Source organism: Mixophyes fleayi, chromosome 1 (assembly GCF_038048845.1).
Source record: "Mixophyes fleayi isolate aMixFle1 chromosome 1, aMixFle1.hap1, whole genome shotgun sequence".
Lineage (NCBI taxonomy): Eukaryota > Metazoa > Chordata > Amphibia > Anura > Limnodynastidae > Mixophyes > Mixophyes fleayi.
The window spans coordinates 63,177,727-63,203,625 of record NC_134402.1 but is presented as its reverse complement, the minus strand read 5'-3'; the positions used below and the strand labels follow the sequence as shown (position 1 = coordinate 63,203,625).

The 25,899-nt window shown below is 40.3% G+C and overlaps 1 protein-coding gene across 1 annotated transcript; it reads right to left on the bottom strand.

Moving 5' to 3' along the window:
• Nucleotides 1-3,763: 3,763 nt before the first annotated feature.
• OCIAD1 (OCIA domain containing 1) lies at nt 3,764-20,751 on the bottom strand. The gene is made up of 8 exons (XM_075195518.1): nt 20,604-20,751; nt 19,763-19,835; nt 17,151-17,204; nt 14,351-14,398; nt 12,237-12,354; nt 9,530-9,702; nt 5,763-5,918; nt 3,764-4,028 (listed from the first exon to the last, which is right to left on the bottom strand). Exons 1-8 carry the CDS (start codon nt 20,655-20,657, stop codon nt 3,991-3,993), a joined length of 714 nt encoding a protein of 237 aa, XP_075051619.1. The 5' UTR covers nt 20,658-20,751; the 3' UTR covers nt 3,764-3,990.
• Nucleotides 20,752-25,899: the final 5,148 nt, after the last annotated feature.

The window sequence follows — 25,899 nt, the reverse complement described above, 5'->3', positions numbered from 1 at the left end:
ATTACCCCTCGATAAATCCCGGGTTTTTAGACCCGGGATTTTGAACTTGTACCATTCATACTGCACCAAGACCCGGGTCGTTTGAGCTCGCCCCGGCAAAAACCCGGGATTTTGGTGCAGTATGAATGGGGTATTATGTGCAAAACAGAAAACTAATTTGCACCCCTTGCATTGTAACATGGTTTTGTCCAGGAGACTGAAATAAGAAGTTTCTCAAGTTAAGATCCTTAATGAATCAGGCCCCTAGCCTTTGCTGAAAAATATCCGGATGGAGAGGAGAGTGAAAAAGCTGTTGCGGAACTGATGCGGAAGGCTGATCAGAGCAAAAATCATTTTAAGAAGTGGATTAAGTCTGCAAATTCAACTACATATGCTAGTTTTGTCAGGAAATAGTCAGGCACGGGAAGCCATTCACAGATGGAGAATATATAAAAAAATCATTCATAAAGATTTCAGCAGATCTATTTACAGACTTCAAAAACAAGAGTGAAATTGTGCAGAAAATCAGAGATATATCTCTCTCTGCAAAGACTGTCAAAGACAGAGCCCTAAAAATGGCAGAAAACATCACCAGACAGCAAATTAAAGACATAAATTCAGCTGTGGTAAACTCAATCGCCTGATGTCACAAAGGTGATATTGAACAAATAGCGCTGTTCTGCCGATATGTGAACTCTGCTGGGCCACAGGAAGAAATGATTGAATTGATACCACTAAAAGGCCAAACACGAGGTGAGGACATCTGTGAAGCTGTATTGGATTGTGAAGAGCCAAAGAAATAAACACCACCCATCTGGTGTCAGTGGCTACTGATGGGGCCCCGAGTATGACAGGAGCGCAAAAGTGTCTTTATTGCAGAAGTCGCTGGGTAGAAAGATGCTGACATTTTATTGCATCCTGCACCAAGAGGCATTGTGCGCTCAAACATTTCCTCCAGAATGCACAGAAGTAATGAATGTTGTCATTTAGATTGTCAATAAAAAAATGGCAAAACCTTTAAATTACTGTCAGTTCTGTTTACTACTTGACGAGGTGGAAAGCACATATTCTGATCTCCTGCTGCACAACAAAGTCCGGTGGCTGTCCAGAGGGGAGGTGCTGAAACGCTTTGCCGCGTGTCTGGAAGAGGTGAAAACTTTCCTGGCCAACAAAGGGTTCACCTTTCCTGAGCTGGAACAGCCAGAGTGGCTGGAAAAGCTGCACTTCATGGTGGATATGACAGCGCACCTGAACAGGCTGAACACAACACTTCAGGGGAAAGGAAACATCCTGCACATGCTGGAGGAGGTCTTGGCATTTGAGCGCAAGTTGACAGTGTTTGCCAGAGATATAGAGAGGTACACTCTCCGTTTGAGAGATTTCAAACAAGCTAACAATGAGATAAGTTTGTAGTATTTGCAGTCTGCTATCATTGCTATGCAAACATCATTTGGGAAACGATTCTATGAGTTCAAAGAGGAAAAAAAAAAAAACATTATCCTTCCGTCACTCGCCTGACAATCGTTCCATCCCTATTGAATAGGACTGCATCTGCAGGTGTAAGTCAAACCGATCTCGAGATGGAACTGGCCGACAGCTGACAAAGATATATGGGTGTCCAAGTTCAAACACTTGACAGCTGATCTTGAAGATGTTGCCCGTCAGAAGCCATTCTTGCTCAGAATCACAAATATTGAGAAACTTCCCAAACTGGACAAACTTGTGCCCGACACTTCTATGAACATGAAAAAGTATGCATATGGAGACCTATCGATCTTCGGATCCACACACGTATGTGAGCAAGTCTTCTCCAACATGAACTTTGTTAAACACAAACATCGCTCACGCCTCACAGACGTCTGCTTACAATCCTGTGTGAAGATGAAGGTGACATCTTACAGCCCTGATGTGCAAACGCTGTGCATTGAGGTTCAGGAGCAAAAAATCACATTAACCAGGTAAAATAAATATTTTAATTGGCTATTAATTAGCAAATATATATTTTACATTATTCAGTGAAATAGTCCCTTTTTTTTATTCAGGTTGACAGCTGACTGCACGATCCAGTACATGTGATATTGGATGAAAGCATTTTTGGTTTGCTGCAGGGTGATAATTAAAGTTCAGCTTTGAATTTTGCTATTGAAATCTGCTATTTGAAAGTTATCTTCAACCCTGCGTCTTTTTTTTCTACATTCAATATGTTTTTGTTGCATGCTGAAATAAAATATTGTTTTCTCTGGAGCAGTTCATTCGTTTAAAAAATGCAACACACTATTTTTTTTTTATACATAGCATAAAGGTAAAAAAAAACAACAATATATGCAGTGTTATCGTCATTTTAGGTGTCAAAAGTGTACTGTGGCTACGGAGGGTTTTTTTTCTCTGGAAAACGGGTCAAAATGGCTCTGAGGGCTAGATTTACTAAGCTGCGGGTTTGAAAAAGTGGGGATGTTGCCTATAGCAACCAATCAGATTCTAGCTGTCATTTTGTATAAGGTACTAAATAAATGAAAGCTAGAATCTGATTGGTTGCTATAGGCAACATCCCCACTTTTTCAAACCCGCAGCTTAGTAAATCTAGCCCTGAGTGTTTAAGGTTGCCTACCCCTGAGCTAGGTCATGTTACATATAAAATAACATAGGACCTAACATATCACACTGCAGGTAGGGCACATTGGCATTAAATTCCCAGCATAGTCCAAGTGAAACCCACTCCCAACAGAATCATTATCTTCATTGTGTGCAAACATTTATCTATTTAGAAAGCCCTTTAAAAAAAAAAAAAAAAAATCAATCTGGGGATTCTTCATAAAATAACAAAAAGATGGGCGAGGGTCAGATAATGTATGATATCATATGACGAGTGGTGGCGTGAATTTAAAAACTTATGCTTTTCATATCAAATATGTCAGGACCACCAGCAGGATATTCTCCAAAATGCCCAAAGTATGAATTGCAGCAAGAAGGGATAACGCATAGTTTATAGAGGTATCCAAATATTCTGGATTTTTGGAGCAGAGTGTTAAGATACCGTATGGGAAGACAATTACATAGATCATGTAACGCTGCTGCTTTTTAATTATTATAGCTCCAAGCATGGCTGCAGTTATATGTTCATATGTAGTGGTTAGCACTTGTACTTATGACCCCAGTGCTGTGAGCCACGATTCCCAACTACGGCCTTAGCTGTGTGGAGTTTGTATGTTTTCCCCATATTTGCGTGGGTTTCCTCCCATCCTCCAAAAAACATACTGGTAGGATAAGAGTGAGAGAGTGTGAGTGTGTTTTAGGGAATTTAGATTATAATCTCCAATGGGGCAGGGACTGGTGCGAGTTCTCTGTACAGAGTCGCGGAATTAGTGGCGCTATATAAATAGCTGATGATCATCATGGATTTGGATGGCATTCAAAACAAATTGTTGTTAATAGATACATTGGATGCTGAGACAAACACCAAGACCAAAATGATTCAAAGAAATGGAAAGTGTTAATGGTTTGTGTGTCTTATTCACAATGATTGCAGCATGGAATGGCTACATTTATATCCACAGCTTGGCTTGAGACAGAACCTTTTAAGAGGATAGTAGTGAAAGTAGCAGCGGGTAATTGTTGGTTTTACATGCCCGTTCCCAGCCTGTATGTATATACCTTTTGTAATACTCGAAATGAAAACAAAATATTTTATAAAAAATAAATAAATACAACTTTCTTTCTTACATGCTTCTCTTTATCCTTAAAAATCTTATTTTCTCCTATTTTAAAACATCTCATCACTTCCACATCAGGTTATGAAACTTGAAACTTTACTGCTTCCTTCATCCTTTACACATGTATGCCTGATTTTATCACTACAGCAATGTAACAAAACAAGAAAAATGTTACACAACATTAAAAGTGAATGATATAATGATTTGTGTAATCAGATTTATTAACAACATATGGACCAGCTGCACCGAGATATTTTTTTTCCCCCCCAGGTGACAAATGTTTGTAGAAACAATACGATTTTCATTCTTCCCATACATCACCATATTGGTTCTTCTTGTCTGGAACACAGAAAATAAAACAATATTGTAAGTCAAGAATAACAGAACACTCATGAGCCGTCGCTGGAGAGAAACTAAAGACAAAATGCAGAAGGGTGGACTTGGACTCACCAGCGCTCTCTAGTGGCTGGGCTGCAGCATCAGGAATGATGCTTTGCGCACAAACATTTTCAGGCAGAGGAGAATGCAACATGTAGGGGTTTAGAATTTGGGAATAAAGGTGAATGTTATTTTTAGCACTGTCTCCCAAAATAGTGAACACTTTCCTATATCTAAGTTCAGGATTGTGGGACAGGTGATACATTAAGCAATACAAAAGTATGTATGTCAGCTATTTTGGGAAAGTCCTGAAGGCTACATCAAAGCCTGTCAGTTGGTCAACTCTGACCTAGTGCAATGATATATTTATATATTATGGGGGTTATTCTATATAAAAGTAGAGTAGGCAAAATAATTAAATTGTTCTTAAGCAAACTCCATATTCTTTGAAGAGAGGAGAGAAAAATAGAGTTGTGATCAAGGGCACTCTTAAGTCTAAATTAATAATTATAAATCTTTATTAGTATGCATTAAAAAATGTCCCTATATACGGAACACACCTCTTTGATAATACCAATGAAATAGCGAAATATAAAGAAATGGGAAATGTAAGCAATTCTTGAGAAAATTGAAAATATCTGCTAAAAAGGTAGCTTGGAACTACGCTAGCACGTCGCTATGTGATATTAGGACAGTAATGTGTTCTTTATAAATAATGTAATTCCTTAAACTCCTGCTATATATGATTAGATAGCAATGTATGGAGATTAGCTTGTTTATTGTGACGGCTAATTATACAGTTTAGGTGTGAATCTCCTATTCTAGTGAATCCGTTTGATTTAATTACCAGAAAAGTGTGTAGAATACACATAGGAAGGACTGAGAAGGGGCTGTAGACAATAGGCAGCTGCTATCCTTCCTCCATTTGATATGATTACAACGGATCACTAATAACGTACTTACCTACTTATTTATAATTACATCTTTACTATTAGATCTAGACACTCAGCGCTTGTATAGTACTACCCCTATACAGTGTGTGAAAACTGAATCTGGTTGATTCAATTACCAGGAACAGCGTGTAGAATACACATAGAAGGGACCGAGAAGGGGCTGTAGACAATAGGCAGCTGCCATCCTTCCTTCATTTGATCTGATTACAACGGATCACTAATAACGTACTTTTAGTCTGGATCTCTTAAATCATATATAGCAGGAGTTTAAGGAATTACATTATTTATAAATAACACATTACTGTCCTAATATCACATAGCGACGTTAGCGTAGTTCCAAGCTACCTTTTTAGCAGATATTTTCAATTTTCTCAAGAATTGCTTACATTTCCCATTTCTTTATATTTCGCTATTTCATTGGTATTATCAAAGAGGTGTGTTCCGTATATAGGGACATTTTTTAATGCATACTAATAAAGATTTATAATTATTAATTTAGACTTAAGAGTGCCCTTGATCACAACTCTATTTTTCTCTCCTCTCTTCAAAGTTATGATTTATTGTGTGGGTGCACCTATCCTCTATGACTCTGTAAATATAAGCTGACTAAATAAAGAACTGAGTAAATTAAGGAGGAAAGAGGATTTGTCTACCTGGTGCGATATATGTTCTTTTGTTAGAACTCCATATTCTATCAGTAGCAGCCGCACTTATATCTGTGCAAGACGTGGAAGCACAGTACCTTTCTTCCATGGCGTCTTGTCTTCAGCAGGCATCCTCTGAGGTGTCCTCTGAGTGGGTGGCCCAGTCACGTGGTAGGGGTCCCGGTTGTTGCTTCTCAGCTCATCATAGGTCACTGTTTTGGGCTTAGATCTTTCCTCCGGAACAGGCTGACTCTCTGCACAATGAACACATTTTATTCATAATGGGTACAATGAAAATCCATCTAAGAAATTCTAACAATAGTGGACATAGCTACTAAATTTAGGGTGTGTGGTAAGATCAGTTATTGGGTTTTTTTTTTTAGCCTCAGCATTTTCAATGCAAGAAGGGTGTGATGGCTCCTTGGGCAGACACACCATGTTTTATACTGCTTTGGTTTTAATCAGAAAAATGTTTTTCCACCGTCAAAGTTCATGCATACACATACACTATAATATATATATATATATATATATATATATATATATATATATATAACACATATTCACACACACATATATACACATACACACACACTATATGGACAAAAGTATTTTGACACTTGACCATTACACCAACAGGGACTGTAATGACATTGTATTCAAATACATATACTTTTATATGAAGTTGGTCCCCATTTTGCAGCGATAACAGTTTCCACTCTTCTTGGAAGGATTTCCACAAGATGTTGGAGTGTTTCTGTGGGAATTTCTGCCCATTCATTCTGTAGAGCATTTATGAGGTCAGACACTGATATTGGACGAGAAGTCCTGGCTCGCAATCTCCGTTGCAGTTCATCCCAAAGCTGTTTGATGGGGTTAATGTCAGTGCTCTGTGCGGGCCGGTCAAGTTCTTCCACACTGAACGCATCAAACCTTGTGCACAAGAGCACAGTAATGTTGGAATAGAAAAAGGCCTTCCCCAAACTGTTCCCACAAAGCTGGAAGTATAGCATTGTCCAAAATGACTTGGTATGCTGAAGCATTAAGATTGCCCTTCACTGGAGATAAGGGGCCTAGCCCAAACCCTGAAAAACAGCCCCATACCATTATCCCTCCTCCACCAAACCTCACAGTTGACATAATGCAGTCAGGAAGGTAACATTCTCCAGGCATCCGCCAAACCCAGACTCGCCCATCTGACTGCCAAACAGAGAAGCGTGATTTGTCACTCCACAGAACACGGTTCCAATGCTCCACAGTCCAGTGTCAGTATGCTTTACACCACTCCATCCGACGCTTGGCATTGGTCTTGGTGATGTGAGGCTTGCATGCAGCTGCTCGGCCATGGAAACCCATTCCAACTTCCCGCCGCACAGTTTTTGTGCTTACATTAATGGCAGTGGAAGTTTGGAACTCTTCAGCTATGGAATCAGCAGATCGCTGGCGAATTTTACGCACCATGCGCCTTAGCAGTCATTGACCTTGCTCCGAGACTTTACGTGGTCTTCCGTTTCGTGGCTAAATTGCTGTGATTCCTAAACGCTTCCACTTTCTAAAAATATCACTTACAGTTGACCGTGGAATATCCAGCAGGGATGAAATTTTACGAACCATCTTATTGCAAAGGTGGTATCCTATCACAGTACCACGCTTGAAGTAACTGAGCTCTTCAGAACTACCCATTTTGGAGACTGCATGGCCAGGTGCCTGATTTTATACACCTCTGGAAATGGGTCTGATTGAAAAACCTCAATTCAAGAATTAATAGGTGGGGCCAAATACTTTTGTCCATATATTTTATATATTTTCAGAGCAAATATGGAGTTTTTTTGATACCATACCCGAGCAAATACCCATTTGAATTATGAGAACTTTATAGAGAAAATTAGACATTTAGCAATTTCCACACAGTTCAACTGACAAAATATACCCTTGTTTTGTATTCTGTATTTGAGTGGCATAAATTCCAAAATGTGCACTGCATGTGCCCACAGAGGGAACATACCCATGTCAGCTAGTGCAGTTAAATGAGTAACTGTGAGTTACAAAAACCCCTGGGGGTAAATGTATTAAGTTTCGATTTCTGCAAGTCGCCGGAAATCGGCGACTTTGCAGAGGAAATTTAAGGTGGCGATGACTTGTAAGGGCAAACTATAATGCAGCTTCTATTTAAGGTTACATCAACATTCCAAGATCTTCCTCTCATTGTTAAAATCCATTTATGAAGTTCCCTTTTCATTCCATTAGCAACCACAGCTATGCCAATCACAAACTTGCCTTTAAAAGCCATCTTTGCTTTTAATTTCCCCTGCAAAGTCGCAGATTTCCAGCGACTTGCAGAAATCAGAACTTAATACATTTACCCCATGGTCAACAAATCAGTTAGGTGAAAAATGTATCATATATGGTATCCGATAGGTGGGACTGGGCAACAATTCAGAAAAAGAGTTAGTTCAATTATAAGGGCCACCCTTGATTTTTGTAAGGTAAATTTAAAGCATTGATGGACCATGTTGATTTAAGATCGGAATTTCTTAAAATAAATGTATGGACTTTTTTTTTCTAACTTGGAGGTACTTCATACCTTGCTGACCAGCCCAGATTTTATAGGTTAAATGGAGAATATTTTTTTTTTTTTTTGAACAGCGTTCGGTTGTGTTCATAGCATTTCGACACACATTATATAAGCCCAATCGTGTCTAAAGAAACACAATATATACCCACTAACGGTTTATACAAAATGTTGAATCAACGTTGTGCTGTATATTTCCCATTTATTTTATAGCCCCTCATTTTTCTAACCCATTCATTTCAAAAGGAGTTATGGACTATATATAAAATACCAGGTTGAAACGAATGGGCTGTAGAAATTAATATAACTAAATAGAAAATCAGTGGCATATAGTCATCAAGGAGCTGCACAATACAGATAATTGTGTTTCCCCAACATCAATGGTTTCATTTAACCTCTACTGATGTGTGATCAAAGCAGGGGAGTCCCAGGGACCACCAGCCAATCACATTGAGGCTATAATGGGAAAAGGCTTGTTTGGCCGAGCAGCTAAGGGGAGTCCCAATCTATCAAGGTCACTTTCATTCTACCACGGGGCACCATACAGAGCAGTTTGTGTCATCTTAATAGATTTTTTTTGTTTGTCTTTCCAGTGAATTACAAGATCTAGCTTGGTTTACCATTTGAATTAAAAGGAGGAAGACCTGGTTTGCTTTGGTTTCTCATTTGGATGATAAAGTAAGGGCACAAGAATTTTCCCATAGTTAGTGAAACTCTGGCTAGTAACCCCAAAAAATTGTGCAGTCCGCCTTTCAAACACTTTATACAGCAGTCAAGCTCATACGACTCTTTAGTAAAGGGGCAAATCGTTTCTAGTTGTGACACAGACGTTCTACTGTACCACAGCTTAGTAAAAGGACAGCAAAACGTATACAGCTTCCGTGCATTCAACAGTAGTTAAATAACTGGTTTTAAATCCTGCATATTTTTATTGATCCAGGGGCGGACAAAAAAATGAATGTAGGATTCACGAGCCAGTTCGTCAAATCTAGAACAAGCAGGATATTTTAAGGAACCATAGGCGAGTGCATCAACTCTGAAATGGTTCCTTAAAAAAAAATAAAAAAAATTACATTTGGTAATACCATTATACATGGCACAACCAGACTTTTGCTACACAATACGTCTGAAAAGTATTTACATCCAGCTCAAGCATTCAGTTTCTCAGTATTTTCAGTAAGTGGCTAAATTAAAAACAAAAAAAAAGGGTTTCAAGCATTTCTTTCAGCAGCACACAGAAAGAAAACAAGCTGAATTTTTTTTAAAATATAAGCCCAGGTCAGTGCAGGTTACCTCGTTCTGTATTATATACAATTCCACTGGGTGAGGATTCACTCATTGATGAACTAAATGGCACAACTCCAGCACTGGAATCAAAACTGCTGGAATATACATTGTTTGTAGAATCGTCCACTGTTGGAGTGAAGCTTTGGATGGGGTATGTGGTTGGGACATCAGGTGAAATTCTGAAATTATTGTAGAAACACAAAATGTAAGTCCAAAAAGTTATTTATAAAGATTGTAATAAGGCTGCAGTCATGTGGACCAATTTTCATATGTTTATTCCTATGACACTACTCATGTGACACTGGAGCTCAACATAGACATATATGTCAAAATCAATTGTACTTTGACCTTCATTGCGAATAATTTCATAGGAAGCAGAAGGGGTGGAGTGTGGGTCGGTGTGTTGGATCCAATGGACAAATTGTTACACCGAGAAGAAAAGTATTGATGTATATGGAACAGATCAGTAGGATGGGGACAGGGCACCAGCAATGCCAAAAATTAAATATCTTCCCCTACTGACGTGTTCCATGAAACCTCTACAAAATATACACATCACCCACGTAGACCGCAGAATGTCTATTCTAACAGAGAATAAATCTACACCCTACTGAGCAGGGAATCATGGGAGGGTGAGAAAAATTCTATCAATTCCTCAATTCTCGGGATGTCATGTTGTCTTCTTTTACTATCACATCTGTTGTTTCAAATATATGTAGAGATACAGACATTTTCTTTAAAACAAGTAAAAAATAAAATAAAAAAAAAAGTGATACATCTTTTTTTAAGTCCTTGAAAGGATGTGAGTACATGATCCTTGTTCTAGTCCATTTATGCTCGAGTTTGAAATAGGAATCAATGTTTCTACAAAGAAGGTCCCTATAAAACACACAACATTCATAGCAGAGACTACTGGACTGTGAATACAAGCATGTAACGCTCATGGTCCTTTCCAGCATTCCCCATTTCATTGCCAGTACCGTGGAAACATTCACCAAAACGGTGTGCTAGGCATTGCATGTAGTTCAGAGGGACCGACCACAGGTTATGATAAGACCCCTGTACATGCAGCCTAAAGGTTTGTTTACACTAACAAAAGAACCACTAAAGTTAAGAGAGGGATGACAGAAGGAAGGGGGGAGGTTGAAATGTGAATGGGGGAAGGGGGGGAGTAGAGAAAGAAAAGGGAGATGGGAAAGAGGAGATTGTAGGGGCAGAAAGTGGGGCATTATGGGAAAATGGAGCGTGAGTGTGTTTTTTTTGCTTCAAACATATTACTGTTCTATAACAGAAGTTGTACTGTGCAGTTGGTCAATATTGACAGAGGGGGACATTTCCAGTAACAGGTATTTAAAACATGGGACAGTCTCCTAGGACCAGTTAGTACTATTGACTGAGTAATAGTACATTGCTGGCAAATCGAGCTATGGGAGAAGGCACAAGTGATAGTGAGCGAGATTGGGGGACACATGAACATGATACGATCAAAGAATATGTATTTCTGAGCAGAATATTAGACATGAAATACCTGAACTTTCCAGCAGAATGTCATGCTAGGAGGGAGGTACTTCTCTATCTGAGCCAGCAGGTTAAGCGACAGGCATGCTGACCTACTCTACAGAAATGCACTGTGTGGATTGGAGGATTCATACACAGGGGCTGGGCCAGAGATATCACAGCAGCGTAACGGATTGTAATGTCATCTTACTGTCCTTTGTCAAATATAGTAACTGTCAATGTGGAGGTGCACAAGAGGCCCAGAGAGGGGGAGGCGAGGCGCGCAAGAGGACCCCAGAGGGGGAGGCGAGGCGCGCAAGAGGACCCCAGAGGGGGAGGCGAGGCGCGCAAGAGGACCCCAGAGGGGGAGGCGAGGCGCGCAAGAGGACCCCAGAGGGGGAGGCGAGGCGCGCAAGAGGACCCCAGAGGGGGAGGCGAGGCGCGCAAGAGGACCCCAGAGGGGGAGGCGAGGCGCGCAAGAGGACCCCAGAGGGGGAGGCGCGCAAGAGGACCCCAGAGGGGGAGGCGCGCAAGAGGACCCCAGAGGGGGAGGCGCGCAAGAGGACCCCAGAGGGGGAGGCGCGCAAGAGGACCCCAGAGGGGGAGGCGCGCAAGAGAGCATATGGCAATATTTTGTAGCAAGTGGCAGATTCAAGTGGCACGGGGGGAATTTTGTAGCATGTGGGTACATTTTGGGAGATGTGAGGGTCCCAAAGTTGTTTTGTAATTAAGGGTTATGTGTGGCCCTTGAAGAATATCAGGTTACCCATAACTGCTCTAAATTCATGGATGAAACCTTCAATGTTGGGTTTAGCAGTCATTTAACAATGAGCCTACTGGAGCCTCAAACCTTCCATGTGAATTGTAAACCTTCAGAACAGTATTCCACACTGCACTTTTCCTGCTCAGTAAACATTGTACTATACAGTTATCTGAAAGAGCAAGTTGGACGACTTTTGGAGGCACAGACAGAAAATAGAGCAACGTGTCTGAACAAATTCACAGTATGCGGTTTGAAAAGCACAGCTATAGATGCCTCTGTGACACTACAAACAGGCCCGATCTCCCCAGTAGAGAGAGGACTCACCTGTGCTGCTACTCAACTTCTGTGCTGTAGATTTACACAGAAACAGAATTATTTATCCACCTTACATTCCATGTCCCAGTCTCACATATAACAATGCTGTATACGGTGCAGAGACACAGATTAACTTACGGTATTTGGCGTTTCTGTCCTTGCTCGTCCACCGGGGCATTATGAACTTTCATGAGTTTTGCTCTACAGACATTAATGTATGAAATCTTTCCAGCTATGTATCCAAAGAAACCGGCAACTTCAGTAAAGCAAACACAAAAAAGGTAAATATAAGTGAGAAAACAAAAGCAAATATAGAGATACACTAACTAGCTATAGTTAAAAACTGATTAATAAAAACAACCAATAGGAAATAGTGCGCACAAATAACTTGTATCCACTCTCTCAACAAGACAGATAAAGCATTATTATTTTTACGCTACTTCCTAATAAGTTTTGTATTTTATCTTGCCCAAGAAGTTACCTTAATTCAAATTCAATTATATTAAAGGATGCAATACAATCCCAATATAGGTTCAGTCAATTCTAAGATCTCTATCCAAGGAAAATATATTTTATTTTAGGCTATATTGATTTTTGTTTAATATGGTGACTTTAGAGAACACCATCTATAAATGACCACCCATCCTGTGATATCACCAAATCATTCCAGTATCTCTTTGTGTGGAGCTTCAAAGATAGTGTAATGTCCAAGAATAATCTGATCAAAATCAGTATGGATATTTTTTGGCTATACTCTTAAATCCGGTTGGCAGATGACTATCTTTGTGTGCATAAGCACCGAACAGTCAGATCCTTAATATTTGACCACCCAAGGGAGCAGTCAATTTGGAAGCAGAACATGTCAATTGGGACTTGGGGTTAAATGTATCAAGCTGCGAGTTTCCGGCATGTTACAGATACAGTGACCTCACACAAACAATTCAAAGTGCACGAAAGTAGGTCTTCAAGAATAACTGTCCATTCAAACAAAAAGTAATTACTAATAAAAACAAATTATGAACAAAACATTGAAATGGGCACAAGCCACCTTTGTACACCGTGCGCATCCTGTGCACAGCATAACAGCCTCCTGTGCCCCATGTAAAGCCCTGATTAACAGCCTCACCACCAACAATCCCACACCTACTATTAGTCTTGTTCCCAAATTACAGCCTCTCATCCACCGTACGTAGCCATGATCCCAGCATAAGACTCTAATGCTCACTACAGTCCTCTGTACAACATATACAGCCTTGTGCTCAGCTCAACCACCTCCACATACAGACCTGTACTCAGTTTCATGCCCACCATACACAGTCCTGTGCCAAGACTAACAGTCTTATGCCCACCATACACAGTCCTGTGCCAAGACTAACAGTCTTATGCCCACCATACACAGTCCTGTGCCAGGACTAACAGTCTTATGCCCACCATACACAGTCCTGTGCCAAGACTAACAGTCTTATGCCCACCATACACAGTCCTGTGCCAAGACTAACAGTCTTATGCCCACCATACACAGTCCTGTGCCAAGACTAACAGTCTTATGCCCACCATACACAGTCCTGTGCCAAGACTAACAGTCTTATGCCCACCATACACAGTCCTGTGCCAGGACTAACAGTCTTATGCCCACCATATATAGTCCTGTGCCAAGACAAACAGTCTTATGCCCAGTATTACATCGTTATGCTCCGATAACCTAATTCACTCCCAACACAGACACTCTGTGTTTCCCTTTGTCCTCCCACAATCTCCCACTCTTGGTAGTGCTCATGTGCTAGTGTTAGTGTAGAGAGCCTATGCAGAGAGCCTGGTGAAATGACTGGGGTTCCTTCCAATGAAAACCACATATGATGACATATAGTGAAGCTGCAGTATTAAATTAAAACTTTGTGGTTTTATCTGTAACAGCTGATTCAACCACCGTGTGTCACTGTGAGGTCCGTGAGGTTACAGCCAGGGGAGGACTGGCAAATTTTATCCCATGGGGCAAGGCAGCTTAGCAGCCTATTAAGAACATTTTAAAGGGAAAAAAAATTCAGGTGGCCCAGCCCAAGGTAGCCCACTATGCCCCCCAGCCCTCTGTGCCCCTGGTTACAGCACTGCACAGTGGTAACATGTCACACCAACGCTCCACTTTATGCCACATTCTGCATGACATTCAAGGGAATTCACTTTCCCACTTATTGGCCCAATACTCATACCCCAAGGATGACTAGTCACAGGATGTCATTGTAGAAGCTACTTACATGCAAGTTTTGGGAGAGAGCCGAATCTGGAAGATGATGTTAGGATTCCTGCAAATAATTCAAACAAATATGTTAAAAGTCAGGCACATATTGTCAGTGACAGAACTACCGAGGCCACTGACATGACAGGGTGTATTTATACTAAAACACACATGACAAGTTCAGGGAGCCCTTCTCTAGTAAGGGCAGCTTTACAATCAGACTATTCTGTTTAGGTCTGGTTAGAGAGGACACAGTTTCATAAGTTTCACAAGGCGTTTGCTTAAAGACTTATCAACTTAAAATACATATAGGCTAATGTCAAAGGTCTACTGACAACACTCAGAAATGTACATGTAATAATTGCCATGCTTCGACAGGGACTGAGACGTTTGTCAGCGGGAGGGTAAATCTGATAAACTCCTGAAACATTGAAACATATATAAACCAACTTGTAATTTGGGTTTAGTTGTCTTTTAAATTGACTTCAAAACAGGCATTTGAATCAATTTGCACATACAAAACACACAATTTAAAAAGGTTTGACATCTTTATAGCAAGTGATGCTGGCTCCTCTAATGGTGACATCTACCAGATTATAAAAAGACTGCATGCAGATTGCCTTACTTTTAGAAAAGCTTAATTAAAACAGAAATATGCTAGTGACAGATGAAATTCCGTACTCGGTGTCATGTGGGTATAATATATATATATATATATACACACACATATATGCAGACCCTGGTTAGGAAGTAGCCAGTGTTTGAGAAACACCGTCACAAAATCTACAATGAGCAAACAAAGTAAGGGTCTCATGGGCAATTGTAAATTCATACACAGTTAAAGATCACATAACACAAAAGGGTTGAAAGCTTTGCACAAAAACTTGAATCCACCCTCATATGGGCGGTTAAAGGTGGACCCACCAATAAACAATCAAATAATACTAATCTGCATTAACGTCCTGGACTTTCCCTGCCAAGTTCTTGTCAAAAGATATTAACCCTGAGGCATTAGAAAACACAATTAATCAAACCACCCTCTCCAATGTAAAAACCAGGCCAGGACAGATTCCCCTCCACTATACTAAAGTGTTTTGCAGGTGTAATCCCCCCTTGATTTCCTTGCCCAATCTCACTGCTGAATGTTGACAGAAAATGACATGGCCAGATCGTGGCCAGCAGAGGCTTCGCAACATTCTCCCATCCTGGTACACAGTAGACACAGTTTGATTTGTCCCTCAGAGAGAGGCCAAACTTTACTTGGATTCTTCACTTGAACAAACTGGCAAAAAAAAACAATACAGACTCTTTTGCTGACGAGTTATTTTACCATGTGTGCAGCCTTGGAAAAGATGAGGCTAGGAGACAGGGTAAAGGCTCCATATAGCTCCCCTTAAACAAGGGTTAGGGTAAACTGGCTTCTCTCTTCCCAAAGATTTGAAAGAATTTGACCTGTTAGATCAGCTCTCAAACATTTAAAGAAATTACTCCAAGTTAGAGGCTCTACGTGTTCTCTTATCCACCAAGTTGGTGCTCTAGCAGTCATTTCCTTTTCATTACCAGCTGCCTAGGTTGAATTATCTATAGATAGATCCTCTGTTACAGGACAACTGCTCCTTACTGCTAAGAGAGATCAGACTAGACTTAAAAGATAAGATCTCCCATATTTCACTTTGTTGGGCAGAGTGGGGATAGTTATATACTTCTAAGGCTAATATTAGATTTTAAATACTCCTGATCACAGTACCCACCTCTCTGTTTTAAAGCACACTCAGAGCATTGTCAACTATTTTATGGAAGCGATATACGGAATTCTCTGTCCTCAATAGGACTAGGAGGGCAGGGGGTGCAGTATATATAACTCAGCAGTCTTTGTTAGATGGTTGGGCTAGATCCAGCAAAGTATGAGTATTACTTGAGAGGTCTCTCTCTTGTGCTGCTTCTCTGGATTTCACTCAGAACCAGGATGTTGCTTCCCGATACTGCCTCTCTCAGCACTAAAACTGTGAGATACTGTTTGTGAAATATCACTTATCCTTACAGGTTCCCTTCTCACAGCTCGGCCCCATTCACACTAAGGCAATCACCTAAAGCATTTGCTATCTAACATGACAGAATAAATACAATACTCTGACTTCAGGACCCCTAGGCATAGATCAGATCCCACCTCGTGGGCTTCTGGAGACATACCCAGATAGCTCATTATGTCTCTATGCTGAATCACCTACACGGACTTCGGAGGGCCATACCCCCTGCGAGATTGTTTGCATCATGCCAGCAGGACATTTTGTGCTACTATTTATTCATCTACCATTTTGAAAAAATATATAGGTAGAATTTTAGGCGTATATTCAGAGAGAGACGGAAACTTAAGAAATTGGGCCTGGCCTCGGTGAGTACCAAAATCCAAGTGGACAATTATTAATTGCTGCCAAGAGGATACAGGACCAGCAATAACATTTTTGGTCAATGAGTGTCCTCCATCCGACACTTTGTTGGTGCATGCTATTTATTCGTGTAATGCAGTTAGTAGGGAGTACATTGTTTTTTTATGATCCCATAAATGTGCAGACCAATGGTTTGTATTCACTATGACAACTGGACTCCAGTACGGATACTCCCCTTAATCTTCAGTGCGATTGTCTTCTTGATCACATCTGTTTAGGTACTTTTGTTTACACCAATAAAGATTAAAAAAACATAAAAAAAAAAAAGTGCTATAAATGCAACCAGTCTCTGTATACTAACACTGTAAGCAACAAAACAGCTACAAAAAAACAATATATTATGCATTATTAAGAAAAGAAAAAAGCCTGTACCTTTAGAAATCAGGGCCTGTGTTGTCGCCATGCTCATCAACGAGAAGGGGACGGCTAAAATTAAATGAAATACTAATTAGTTTCTATAGTTTTATGTCACAACTTCAAGCCAGATAATAAAGATTCCTTTATTTATTTTCTTTTTTATAAGTTTTATTTTGCAAAGTCACATGCACAAAAATATACAACTAGATTCCTTTATTTCTATGTGTGGGTGGCCAAACTTGATATAATCATGTTCCTCTGAGAGTGCAGTCGGATCTGCCAGTGTATGGACACCCCAACATGTACTTACACGGAACTCAGTAAAATGCAAGGACAGATTTTTCTCCTCTCCCCCCCCCCTTCTTTTCCTGCAGTCCCAGCTCTCCCACCAATATCCATCTAATAAAACGCATAGACAGCGCAGTACATCAAGGATCATTCTTTCTGCTCGGGGCCCCTCCTAGTAACCAGCCAAACACCACCACTGTGATACCACAGCCTGACCCACGTAAAATTAGAAGAGTCATGTAGTCACTGACAGCACATGCATGTAAGGTACCCAGACTTGAAATATTTGTTTTTATTTATTTTTCTACTTTCCACAAGTCATATGCTATGAGTTCCGAAAATTATTGCTATGTGTGTGACACAAACAGTCTAAAACAATACAATCTAATTCAAAGGATCATTCAAGTTTGACCATTTTGATTGCCCACTATTTGAAAACGAGGTGTTCAGACCAAATAATCATAATTAAAATGTACTTGTGGCATTAATGTATCCGTTTACTGTGCGTTCTTAAAGCCAATTAAAAGTGCTCTGATGCTAATGGTCCAAAAATAATGCAAGCGATCAGACCTGTACACACACATTCTGAAAAGCGCTTACATAGCTTTGCTTAAATTTTAACCAGAAGTATTAATGCTAGGTAAAATACAATGGAGTTCTATGGTGAGAATCGTTAACTACATAGTACATAGCATGAACACACGTATAAAGTGCAATCTGTAGAAGCCCTAATGTAAATTCTGTAAATTATTATGTTGTGGGAAATGATGTCCCTGTATTTGAACATTATATTTTAAAATAGTTGTTTAATTTGCTTATTTCAGCAATAGTCTGTAATATTAATCAAAGTTTTATAGATTTGTGGATAACTGTTTTTCAAGGAATTCCAACATAGAAAGGTCATTAAAGGAGACAAAAAAATGAATGAGTTACAGAGTTGCCCTACATCTTCTATTAAGCTGAGTGTAGCTCCAGAAATCACGCCATCCTTCTTCCGAGTGGGAGAACAGTTTTGGTCCCAAGTCTAAGACCCCCCCCCCACAGTTCCCAAGGTAATCTACAGAAGCCATCTAATCAGCTTTATCAACACACTGCAATCAATGTATTTATAATTAGGCTTGAGAACCCCAGGAACTGTGGGAGTTTTAAGCTCATATCATTAATTTCACAGTTTGCCAAATGTGATTGTCATGACAACCACAGTCACATGACATATGATGTAGTGAGCAGAGAAGTTTTGGAACACTCTCCTATCTCTGCTATCACGTGACCACTGAGGAGCTTCCTGACTGACTGACTCGGGGTTGAGACACTTTTTTGCAGTTACAGCCATATAAATCTACCACACAGTGATTTGGCAAACTGAACACAACTATGTGGTAAAGAGATACAAAACTTGTGTTTTTTAAAAAATAAAATGTCTAGAATCTTTCATAAAAAAAAACCTTTCCCTGTGTGGAGGAGGATGAAGGCGATGGGACCACCAAGGGCCACTCATAGCTGCACTGGTGTGTAAACAAACACATTGGGTCTCATTAATGCACTAAAATTATTATTTAAAAAAACCCAAACATCTGCAGCAGTTTGTGGAACTACCCTGGAAAAAACATTCTCCATGGTAACTTTTGTGAAATAGCGAGTCAACTGTAACCTGCCAAGGTGAACCTATAAAAATATTACTTCAAACTTCTTCCAGGTACACATATAGTAGTGCAAAAGGCACCCCATTAAGAGTATAGATGAGGGCTCTATCTCCAAAGAGGATGTGTGAGAATGAAGTCATTTTGTGGTACTCCATCCAGCTCCTCCCATCAGAAGACCCAAAAGTTTCAACCCCCTACAGATGCTAACATGCCATTCATTCACTTTCTATATCAACAGGCACATTACCCCAAATTATATGCTCACAACGTCACAAAATGTAGTTTGTGCTGCAGGCCCTAGATCTTATAGCTATGAAAATAATCTCTTCTTCTAGGAGTGCGCCCATCCTATATAGAATGTAAGCTCTCACGTGCAGGGCCCCCTCTCCTAGTGCTTTCCTTATTATGTCATTTTGTGGGTTGTAATTATGTTAATTTGTTGGGTGTATTAAAGAATTTTGACACACATTTATTTATGTTCTAAACCCCTATGTACAGGCTGAACCCATGTGGCACCTTATAAAATTAAAGATAATAATAAGAAGTAATTATCCAATGATAGAAATGAATAAGACAGTGTTTCCAAATGTACTTTCCTGCAGACAACAAAATGAAAAGCAAATGAGGTTACAGTGCTTCTAAATAAAGGTCACTGGTACTGTATTTATTGCTGAGGTTTAAAGATGCAGTACTTACATCTGTACCAAAAACTCTCAGATATACATTCCCTTAAGATTTTCACCTCCTCTTCAGTGGGGACGTAGGCATCCTGTAAAATAAAAGCATTGTCACCAGTTTAGCCATTAATATGGCAAAAAAATATGATTTTGATGAGATCTTACAATTATTATTATTATGTGTCTTGCACACCATCAATCTAAAAGGAGGATATGTTACCAATGAGATTTTTCATATACAAAAGTTGAACCAATATTTCAAATATGTGGGCAGGTCACCCTACCCACACAAACTGCAGGGAATATTTTACATGTGCTGCCAGCATAATGCATTAAGTGCATACTGTAAAATGCAACATTTAGTGCATTAGATGCCTTGTGCAAAATTTAGGTCATATTTAAAAGTTTGGCCAGTTTGACTATAGGTTGCAAGGCCAGCTTAAAAGCTTTTTTAAAAAAAATTACACTTATTAAGGGACATACTGTATGTATGGCCATAATTTGAAAAGATTCAATTTGACTGATTGCAAACTAACGACAAAACATAACAATACTCCTAATAGCCTAAGACTTGAGTCGCAGCAAAATCAAAATATAAAGGGAAAACTAAATGCAGCTTATTTAAAGTTGTTGTAACAGGTGATCTCTTGGAACAAGACATAAATATTTGTTGTCTCAACCCTTAAAAGTGACCTGACTGTTTGTAGATCTTCCTATTCTTTGCAGCACATATAAAGACTGAGCGTGACATTTTATAGACTATGCATTAAGATAACACAGAGCAAGGTGCATATATGTAATGTTATATAAGTGGTGCCCTCTCCCCTGGCAGTGCCCAGTGGGCACAAAAGGTACAGTACCTGCAGTTTCCGGGGATCCAGCCGCCTATTGGTGTTCCCCTGAGAGGGGTCCATTAGGATAAACTGATACAATGACTATCAGCCTGATGTGTAAGCAATGACCTCTCTCCTCAGGTAGTTAAACAACATGTAACCCGGAACCCCTCCTTGCTGTACTCGGAAGCAGTCACACGGCAGCCCGCCCTGTACGCCTGGCTCCTGATACTGTGCATTGCAGACCACGATGTGATGTGCTGTGCATTGCAGACCATGCTGTCTTTGATACTGTGCATTGCAGAGTATGCAGTCACTATGATATGCTGCGCATTGCAGACGACGCTGTCATTGTGATATACTATGCATTGCAGAACATGCTGATACTGTATATTGCAGAGCCTGCTCTCTGGATACTGTGCATTGCAGAGCATGCCGTCTCAGACTCATACTATGCATCGCAGACCATGATGTCTCTGATACTGTGCATTGCAGAGTATGCTGTATCTGATACTGTGCATCGCAGACCACGCTGTGTGTGATGCATGGTACGGTCCCCTCAGTAATTCTGCAGCTTATTGTTAGTGCAGTCATTACAGAATCTGCAACTAGCTGTGAGAGGATTAGTACATAGCCCGGTATTCTATATGGGTGATAATGTCTACAACCTGGCCTGACTTACTGGTGCTCTACAATCTCCATCATTCATGCTTGCAAATTTTTGGAGGAGTGAATTGGAGGGTTAACGTCTTTTTTCTAATATCTACATACAGTACTATTTTTTACTATATTTTTATTTAACTTTTTTTTTTACTATACAATCATCTATGCATTGACATACATATTAGTACATATAATATACATAAATATATTAATTAGTGTGTTTATTATTTTTATGCAAAAAAATTTTACATGCTTTTTGTAAAAGAAAATCACCTTTTTCATGTTATGCCTTATTGATAAACATAATTAATTATTTTTCTTTTACATTATTACTTGATTTCAAATAGTTTTCTTATGTTTTTAATTTTTTGCACAGCCATGAGAGGTGCGAGATAAAACTGGAGATTTGACAGTTTACCGCGCCGGGTTAAAAAACAATTGAATAGTTTTTAACGCTTCTCCCTTCCTCCCTATACTTTCAATGGATCTTCCACTTGTCCACGAAAGGACCGTTAAGGTGCTTTAAAAAGGGAATTGAATATCGGGTAAAGTTAACCCGCTTTAAAATGAGTGAAAATGCATTAAAAATGACAACGCGGTGTAAAAAAAACAACTGGTCAATTGAATCCCCCCCTGTGAATATTTTATGTAACCTTTCAACGTGTATTTGGTTAACTGACCTAGGCAAGTGTCAATGGTCTTTTGAAAGTAGCCAGGCCCAGAGACAGATAAACTCGGAGTAGTTCATGTATGCAGAGGAGTTAGACTTAGCCAGGCAGAGTTTAGAGGTGAGAGATTCTCTGAGGCGCCCAAACATATATCTTAGTGATAGATAATTTACTTCGGGGGAAAAGTCCATGTCATTTTGGGAATCTAATCTGATTTAATTGAAAGTGAAATCCCTAAGGTGGGGGGGTGGGGGTGAAGAGCCAACAAGAAATGGTTTAAAAATCCCTTGTATCAGTAGTACAGTGTTCATTTCTTTGAGGAGGTCTATCACGACTTGAATGTGCCATTCTTCTCAATTTGTACTTCTCACACGCCAATTCCTGAACTTTTGAGTAGGGATTCTGGTTTTTATTTCCTATTTTATTTTCTGAAACTCATTTGTGCAACATATTGTATGTCTTTGTTATTAATTTTTTTAAATAAGCCTTGGAAACATTTCTCAGATTAAATAAATTTAATCTAGTGTGTTCTCCGTGATTCTTTGTGAATTTACGAAGCACAGGGAGGCTCATGCTACATATGTATGTGATTTAAGTGTGAAACATTAATAAGTGGTTCTGGTGAACTTGAGGACACAATAATAATTCCTTTGTCGTGGCAGAAAAGGTGTATTCATTGCTAAGTGACAAAGGTGACGCTAGTCACGGCCAGCTGTTCAGATTGCTGTATCTGGGACAGTCTGGGCGTTCGTGACACTGTCGTTTACAGTTATTGAAATTCTTGTTATTTTAAAATAATCACACCAGTGACGTGCAAAAATCATTAACATGCATATGAAATATCAGTAGTTTTTACTTTGTGCCTTATTTTGCTATCCATTTACTATTTTGGTGTCAGCTGCCAACCGATCATGCGCACAAAATTAAGAGTCATTTTTGCCTGGAACTGCCAAACTCGACTCTAGCCAACCAGCAGACATTTTAAGGTACCATTAGAACTAAATCATGTGCATAGCAGGCATTAATTTAGCCCTTATGGCTTATTAATATTCTAATTGTGACGGTCAATCTTGGTGGATTACTTTGTTTATACTTATTTTACTCTTTGATAATTTAAATACGGTCATTTTAAAAATAAAATTAAATTTAAAAGATGAACAAAAGGATTTGTTCTGTAAAACTTGGATTCAGTCCTCACCCCTGCTCTAACCAAGGGAGCCAAATGCATTTTTAGACATGATGCTAAGCATGATGGGATGCACATTAATTAACTCAGTCATTACATCTGTGTATAGGAACCTGCTTTCAATATCCTTTGGATCTTCTGTTTATTCATTAATTTACTCTTTATATTTCGCTAGTTCCCCTTATTGTGACGATACTTACATCTTAAAATATATCTATATTTAGCCACTTTTTACACTGAGTTTCTAAAACAAGTCTTTTTTGCTTTAAGAATTCCTAATGTGATTTTTATCCCAAATGAAACATCTCCTTTCTGGACGGATGACTTTATTATATGGGACGTGGTTTATCTCTTACGGCCATGCCATATGCTGCAATCCAGCCATCTGATTAATTCTTACTGGCAGAAATGACTGAACATGGCAGCACTGAATTTATTACATTTAGGTTGGCTTTACTTCTTAGGCTTTAAAGTGTATCAGCCTTGTATAAGAGGAACTTACCAAGTTGCTTTGTGGAAAGTATCATCTAAAGTCTTTATAAAAGTAAATAATAATGTAACTCCCTGTCACCGTGTATGTGGTCCTGGGCTGCATAGGTGGGTAATGCACTTCCTCACTAGCACTTTACTGTGCCCTGACTAACTCTCTGTCAGGAATATAAATGACCAGACTGACCCTGCACATGTAGGTTTTCAGCATTGGCTCTTTAAATTATTGGGATTAGGTAACTTGTGTGGTAACTTGGGGTCCAGTACAAACAGATGTCGCAATGATTTGTGCGCTCTATAAAAATAAACTTTGTTTCCACTCTTCACTCTAGCACGATACTGGAGTTGCAAACACTAAAATTAATTTGTGCATCTCCTTTCTCACTCCAGCACAGTTAATCACCCCTTCTCTGTGGGGGCCTTATCGCTCGCGTTGTAACCCATGCTTGCTGTCCTCTCGACCTTGTCAGGCGCCGTACCGCTGCTTCTTCGGGACGGCCGCCTGCACTTTCTCCTTGGTTGCCTGCCAACCAGATGTGCAACTTCCGGATGGCCGCCACGGCCATCTGCGCATGCGCGTCCTGTTGCTGAGGTACAGCGCTGCCGCCCCCTGCACACCCATTGGCTCCTCAGCCTTTACAAGGAGCTTCCTGTTTGCACCCCAGTGCCAGAGTATCAGGTCCATTTACCTGCCTCCAGTGTTCCAGTTTCTTGTACCCTTGCTTGTATTGACTCTTCTGCCTGCCAGTGACCCTTTGACCTGGACCGTTTGACTACCCCTTTGGATCTCCCTATTGTACCGCGCTTCCTGAATGTTACCGACCCTGCTTGTCTCACCATCCCTCTGAATTCTCCTTGTGTACCTCTACTGCCAGCAACGTTACCAACCCGGCTGTCTGACCACTCTTCTCTTGCCTCGCTATCCGACTTGTGGAAGGACTGCGACCTGCGTGTCTCATGCGGCGGAGTCCATACCTCCTTGCGGGGGTCCCTGGTGAATACCAGGGGCGCGTTAGATTCCGCACCTTCCTCCGAATAGTGCCAACAATAGCAGGTACGCAACACTTAATTGTGTCAGACCTATCCTGAGATTCTCACACTCAATAGTGTTCTCTTGGCTTATAACACCCTCACTGGTGTCCCAACACTGCTCCCCTCTCCATAGGGTCTCAGCTATATCCTCACTCAAGAGATGCTTCTTTAATGCAGGTACTCTGCTACATGCAGTGATCCCCCTCTTTCTTGAGATTCTCTCTAAATGGGACTATTCCCTTATTCAGTAAGCCCCTAAAAACTAAAATAAACACCCATACAAAAATAAGAGACCAAATGCAAAGTGACCATAAGGGTCTTGCATTTAGTGTTAACACAGTCTAAACTGAATACTATGTAGACAGAGAGGAGCCAGCATAGATCACAAGTAGGGGCTCAATCAAAGCACAATATAATTGAGATACATACAAAGGTATGTGCCATTACATGTCCCTCCCAACTATCCCAAACGGCCACCCACACACATCTTTTCTACATAATAAACATCTTAATCTAAAATATAGAGGGATAAAATCAAAAAAGGAAGCTAGGCACCCAGAAGAATAAGTTGTTATTTCAATCCCACACACTAATCGCATATGGGTAAGCAAACCACATGTACCGCCGAATGGAGGAAATCTCGTTCCTTGGCAACTTCCTTCATTTCAAGCTCATCTTACAATTCTCCCCTCTCCTTCGCCTAACAATTACCATATTTCCCCATGTATAAGACGCACCTTTTTTCAAAAAAATTGTGGTCTAAAAACTGGGTGCGTCTTATACAGTGGCAGCAGGGGCAGGAGGGAAAGCGGTACAGGGGCAGGGGTGATTGCAGGTCCGTTTGGCAGAGACAGGCAGGGAGAGTGTGCTGGCCAGCTGCACTGAAACACAATCAGAGCAGCCGGCCAGCACACTCTCCCTGCCTGTCTCTGCCAAACGGACCTGCACATAGTGTGCAGCCGCCGGCAGCAAGCCCCCTACACATACATTTTTTTTTCTAATCTCGGGCTCCAAAATTAAGGTGCGTCTTATACATGGGAGCGTCTTGTACATGGGGAAATACGGTATTCTTCAAGTCTCTCTTCTCTTCACAGTACCCCAATCCCTGTCACCTTTTTGCCACTTTCAACACACTCATTTGCCCCCCCCCCTTACTGCTACTTTTTACCTTCAAAACCGAGGCTATCAGACACATCTCCTTTTTCCACCACTCTTCTGTCACCCCTACCAGGTCACCCTCCTTACCCTCCAGCTACCACCTCTTTTACTCCTTCCGTCCCACTAC